Source organism: Myotis lucifugus, unplaced genomic scaffold, assembly GCF_000147115.1.
Source record: "Myotis lucifugus unplaced genomic scaffold, Myoluc2.0 scaffold_622, whole genome shotgun sequence".
Classification (NCBI taxonomy): domain Eukaryota; kingdom Metazoa; phylum Chordata; class Mammalia; order Chiroptera; family Vespertilionidae; genus Myotis; species Myotis lucifugus.
This window is the reverse complement of record NW_005871670.1, coordinates 175336-181175: the sequence shown is the minus strand read 5'-3', so window position 1 is coordinate 181175 and position 5840 is coordinate 175336. Positions and strand designations below refer to the sequence as shown.

Here is a 5840-nt window from a genome sequence, read left to right as displayed (position 1 = left end):
ATTCAGATACCACCACATGTGTGTGCGTAGCGATCTCTCTCTGACTATCCACACCCGTCGCGCGCTCGTCCCGGATCCCGCAACCCTGCGCCATGGGGTGCCGGTGGGGGGGAGCTCACGATGCAGGTTAAGAACTTGTTGGGGGTCCTCACGGGGATGAAGTTTGCGCAAGAGAGCGGCTGGAGGATCGGGGTGGCTGCGGCAGAGTGACGCAGTCGGGCTACCTCGGTGACCTCGGTCCCAGAGCGGCCGCAGCGCAGCCGGGCATCGGACCCGGTGCGCATCCCCGGTGCGCGTCCCTCCGCGTGCGGGCCAGATGCTGGACATGAGCGAGTCCCGCGCCCAGCCGCCCTGCAGCCCGTCTGGCACCGCCAGCTCCATGTCGCACGTGGAGGACTCGGACTCGGACGCGCCGCCGTCGCCTTCGGGTTCCGAGGGCCTGGGCCGCACGGCGGGCACGGGGGGCAGTGGCCGGGGCGACTCGGCCGAGGCGGCGGACGAACGCTTCCCAGCCTGCATTCGCGACGCCGTGTCGCAGGTGCTCAAGGGCTACGACTGGAGCCTAGTGCCCATGCCTGTGCGCGGCGGCGGCGGAGGCGCGCTCAAGGCCAAGCCACACGTGAAGCGGCCCATGAATGCCTTCATGGTGTGGGCGCAAGCGGCACGCCGTAAGCTGGCCGACCAGTACCCGCACCTGCACAACGCCGAGCTCAGCAAGACGCTGGGCAAGCTGTGGCGGTGAGTGTCCCCAGTCCGGGGCAGGGGCTGCGAGTGAGTTCTGGGGGGCTCTGGGAGGTGGCGCTACGCCCGGTCTCGGCCCTGCTCCCAGTGGCTGTTCCCAGGGCGAGCCCTAGTGGAAAAACACCCTCTGGCCAGCAGGGACCAGGCGCGGGCCCTCCGGGTGTGGGCCCACAGAAGGCAGTAGCAGGAGTGTGGCACCCTTGCCACATTCCTGGAGCCTGGAATGGGAATAGCCTGCCTAAGGTGGTGGCTGGCATGCAGAGTTGGGGGTGGGGGGTATGTGGCCTCAGAGCCTGGAAGTCTATTCCTACCCCAGGAAAGGTTGCCTCGGTCCGGGAGCAGGACACAGCGGTGGGCAGCATGCTGTGTCTGGAGGTGCCACTCCTTGGAAAGGGCAGAGGGAGGTCTGCTCCGCTGGCACCTTCCCCACACAGCTGCACACTTTGGCATGGTGAGGCTGGTGGCTTTTGTCGAAAGTTGGACAGCAGCAGTGACAAAGTTGCTGCTCAGGACAGCCCACCCCACCAAACGCTCTCTACTTGGTTTTAAAATGGATGGCTTTGGGTTCAGGGCACCCGTTCACTGTTTTCTGCCCCTCACCTCGTGAGTGGGCGATCAACGCTTGCATGTTTGTCTTCTGTGCTCCTGTATCTGTCTGTCTGGGGCATCGTGGACTTGTGTCTCTGTGCCCCAAAGCCCTGTCTGCAGGCAGTTACAAGTGAGCTTCTGGAAGAGTCTGAGAGGCCAGTGTGTGGTCTGAGACTCGTTGAGAACCACTGAATTTTGTCAGAGTTTCTGGAGGTCCGAGAAGCCCGGCTGCCTGAGAAGTCCCCCCTGAGATCCTGGAAAGCTCGCTTTGTCCATAGCATATTCTCAGCTGGGTCCTGCCCTCCTCCCCCGCCTGCCTTAGAGTGCCCATAAAGGAGGAGACAAACACAGGCTGAGCTGGGGGAGTCAGAAGAGGAAGAAGGAGATGAGATTTGGGTCTTGTTATCGCTCCTTCTGTGACTTTATTGAGCACACAGATCTCACCAATGGCCCCATGGCTCAGAGAGGGGGAGCACTGCCTGGCGTCCCCCAAGGTTCGGGTACACGCATGCTTTCCTGGTCAGGGTCATCCGGGTCCCCTTCTTGTACTTCATCTGGGCACAGTCCAGCTCCCAGGCAGCGTGGACACGGGTGCTGGCTTGGACGCCCTTGCCATCCTGATTGTGCCCTTGGCTCTGCAGCCTGCTGAGTGAGAGTGAGAAGCGCCCTTTCGTGGAGGAGGCCGAGCGGCTGCGGGTTCAGCACAAGAAGGACCACCCCGATTACAAGTACCAGCCGCGCCGGAGGAAGAGCGTCAAGACAGGCCAGAGCGACTCGGACTCAGGCGCCGAACTGGGCCACCACCCCAGCGGTGCTGTGTACAAGACTGACTCGGGCCTTGGCGACGCACACCACCATGGGGACCATACAGGTTGGCTCCTGGGGCCCCCAGCGTCTGAGAATCGCCAACGGGAGAAGTGGGGGTTCTGGACATGGCAGAGATGGGCAGTGGCGGGCGGGGGCGGGGGGGGGGGGAGACAGGGGCTCACTCCCAGGGCAGGCACCCACAAGAGGGCCAAACCTTTCTTGGGTATCCCCCCAAAGCTCCCAGTGGCAGCTGCTTCCCATGCGTGCTCTGGGGGTGAGTGGGTACCCTGCTTAGCCCCTCTGAGCTTGGCACCCTGTGGCATAGGGCTTCTGTCCTAACCGAAGGCATCTTTGCCTCCCTTGGCCTGTTTGCTGGTTCTGCTGCCAGCATGGTGGTCAGCAGCCCCGCTTCAGGAACCCACTGACCGGGGTGCAGTCTTGGCCCCGAAGCTGGCTAAAGCCATGGCCAGGTTTTGTGTGGATTGTGTTGCTATCACGCGCACAGGCTGGGCGCTCCTTGAGAGCTTCCTAAACATGGTCGTCTCTTCTTTCTCCACTCTGGTGTTCACCGTGGGGCCTCCTTGGCCCCAGGTCTTTCCATAGAACAGTGCCTAACGGAATTTTCTCAGGCAGGGAGTGAGGTCTGGGTCTGGTTTTGCTGGAATTTCTGGGAAATGTACAGGAACAAAAAGCTGTTGATTCCTACCTGCGGCTGTTAGCGGGCTGGTTTTCCTCCCGTGTGCATGTCGCCAGCCTGCCGGCCCTGCCAGCCCACCCCCCACCCCACAGAAGGGGCATTCATCCCTGCAATGTGTTCTGACCCTAGGGCAGACCCACGGGCCACCCACCCCACCTACCACCCCCAAGACGGACCTGCACCAAGGGGGCAAGCAAGAGCTGAAGCTGGAAGGCCGCCGCCTGGTGGACAGTGGGCGCCAGAACATCGACTTCAGTAACGTGGACATCTCAGAGCTGAGCAGTGAGGTCATTGGCAACATGGACACCTTCGACGTCCACGAGTTTGACCAGTACCTGCCCCTCAACGGCCACTCGGCCCTGCCCACAGAGCCGGGCCAGCCTTCCACCTCTGGCTCTTACGGGGGTGCCTCCTACTCACACTCCGGGTCCGCGGGCATTGGAGCATCCCCCGTGTGGGCCCACAAGGGAGCCCCATCGGCCTCCGCATCACCCACCGAAGCAGGTCCCCCTCGGCCCCACATCAAGACGGAGCAGCTGAGCCCTGGCCACTACGGCGACCAGTCCCACAGCTCTCCAGGCCGTACCGACTACAGCTCCTACAGCGCCCAGGCCAATGTCACCACGGCCGCCTCGGCTGCAGCTGCCAGCTCCTTCACCAGCTCCCAGTGTGACTACACCGACCTGCAGGCCCCCAACTACTACAACCCATACGCTGGCTACCCGTCCAGCCTCTACCAGTATCCCTACTTCCACTCATCCCGCCGGCCCTATACCTCACCGCTGCTCAGCAGCCTGTCTGTGCCACCTGCCCACAGCCCCCCCAGTAACTGGGACCAGCCCGTGTATACCACCCTGACCAGACCCTGAAGGCACCATGGTTGAGTGGAGGGGGCCGGCGTGGGCAGAGGAGAACTTTATCTCTGGAAAGACAGAGCCTCTGAGGTCTCCCCGGAGGTGTTGGCCAGCGAGGTGAGAAGAGGCAGCCGTGGGTGCCCAGCTCTATCAAGTGCCTGCTGACGTGCGCAGGAGACCAACCGAGCCCCTTTGCTTTGCGTCCAGATCTCCGAAATCCGTTAATGGACAAAGCCCTCTTGCCCTCCTCTCTCTTTGTGGTGACTGGCAACTTCGAAACGAAGGATGGCCATTCGGTCCCTCTTCTGCGCAGACACCAGCGCCTTATGGAGCCACGGTACAAAGGACAAAAGGAGGGAAGAGGCACTGGGTCTCCAGGCCCCCTTCGTTCTGAGGTCCTGGCCAGTCTCAGCACCAAGAACTCCCAGGACCAATGGATGAGAATTCCGCGGCGAAAGGGCACACCCGCAGCCTTGGTGGGGATGCGTTCGCAGAAGCAGTTGGGCAGGGATGCATCCGCAGGAGCACCTTGGCGGGGATGTGTCTGCAGGAGCATCTCTGGGGACCAGCTTGTTAGCTCCGAGGTGTTCCTTGTAGTTAGGGCTCTTCCGAGGAAGGTTTGGCTGTGATTAACACTTCTCTCTTTTTATTTTATTTTTTTTTTAAATTTTTAATTCTTGAAGCTCAAACGTGTTTGATTTGTTTTGAAAGCTGTTAAGATGTATTTATGTCCTGTATTATTTTATCTTTAATGAATGAAGTAATTTGTGCAGATAGTAGAATTTAAGATAAAATGGAAGCCTGGGAGCTGAGGACTTGGGCCAGGAGGGCAGGTGGGGTTGGGACCCTGGATCGGGGCCCAGGCTTCCTGGAGGCTGCTGGGACGGTGAGGGAGAAGGAATTTGCCTTGTAGTGTCTCTGATCAGGTTGGGGTGCTCCTGGCACCAGGTATTAACTTGAGATTTAGGAGGCAGGGACATCATTGAGTTTCATCCCTGCTCACAACCGTGCTAAGTGGTAGAGACGGGAATTTCCTGGGATGTGGTGGCTTCAGACACACGTTAATCTTGGCTCTTAGGAACCAGGCGCCACCTCCAAGCTGTGAAACTAAAACCTTCTTCACTAAGCGTTTTTAGATTCTTCATTTTAGCTGAATAATACCTGACTTACCTGTACTGCTTCCGCTGTACGCTGAGCTATGATAACTGCCAATTTTATGGAAACTCGTGCCTTTAAACTTTGTAAATTTAAATACATGGAAGAAGTTGCTTCTTTTTACTTTTTCTACTTTCCTACCTTTTTCTAGAGAAGTCTTTTTTGCATATCTCTTTCTGTGGGTGGGGGTGGGGAACTGCAACACACTCGTTTTTATGCAATCTATTTTTCAGTGTTGAGTTTGGACTTTTGCTCTCACTTACCTGCTGTGGTGTTTCACTACTTTCTGACCAAGCCATGCTAACTTTTGTACAGATTGATGTGATAAAATTAAAAAAAAAATGCTTTCTATCTACATGGGCTGCAGTGTTTGTTGCTTTCCCTAAGCCTGGGGATGTGGGGCTCCAAGGCCCTCGAGCCCCATTTTGAAGGCACTTGGCCGGGGCAGAGGTGGGCTCGTTGAGCCTCGGAGGACGTGGGCCGTCAGAGCTCCTGGACCCAGCCAGACCCCAACCCAAGGTGGGGCCCCGTCTCCATCCCAGGGGGGTGACGAGACCTCCCTCCCTTTTGGGCACCGTGTCTGAAATTGAACATGACAAATCTCAGAAACCTCCAGGAAGCTGGCGATGCATCTTCCTTCCTAGGGGGCCTCCTCAGTAGGCAAAGCGGGTCCAGATGGGCCAGATTCAGGGGCTGTGGTTTCCTCCCAGGCAAATCCCAGAGTGGGTTTCTGGGTGGCTGACGGCATTTTTCGGGCGCTGGCACAGGGCCAGGCTGGGAGCGGGATAAAAGCCGCCCTGCAGGAGCCAGGCAGGGTTGTCTGGTTGGCGGAAAGTGTTTCTAGGGAGAAAGCGTTGTGGGGAGTGACAGCAAGCAAGGGGCAGCCTCACCCCCTGGCTGGGCCTCCCCGGCACACGCGGCTGGTTCGGGGGCCTCTCGGGGCTGGGGGGTAAGAGGAAGATTATGCTTCTCATGAGAACCTAGATACATGAGGCAGC

General features: G+C 59.0%; 1 protein-coding gene across 1 annotated transcript; it reads left to right on the top strand.

The window, feature by feature from the left end:
- The first annotated feature begins 196 nt into the window (after positions 1–196).
- On the top strand, positions 197–5197 carry SOX8 (SRY-box 8). Its single transcript, XM_006104927.3, has 3 exons — positions 197–738; positions 1971–2200; positions 2963–5197. Exons 1-3 carry the CDS (start codon positions 317–319, stop codon positions 3700–3702), a joined length of 1392 nt encoding a protein of 463 aa, XP_006104989.1. The 5' UTR covers positions 197–316; the 3' UTR covers positions 3703–5197.
- Positions 5198–5840: the final 643 nt, after the last annotated feature.

What these genes read in the sequence shown, in the direction of transcription:
- SOX8 (XM_006104927.3), top strand. Translation starts at nt 317, where the DNA reads ATGCTGGACATGAGCGAGTCCCGCGCCCAGCCGCCCTGCAGCCCGTCT. An exon ending in ACGCTGGGCAAGCTGTGGCG is followed by an intron (nt 739 to 1,970) that starts GTGAGTGTCCCC and finishes TTGGCTCTGCAG; the next exon opens with CCTGCTGAGTGAGAGTGAGA. An exon ending in CCACCATGGGGACCATACAG is followed by an intron (nt 2,201 to 2,962) that starts GTTGGCTCCTGG and finishes TTCTGACCCTAG; the next exon opens with GGCAGACCCACGGGCCACCC.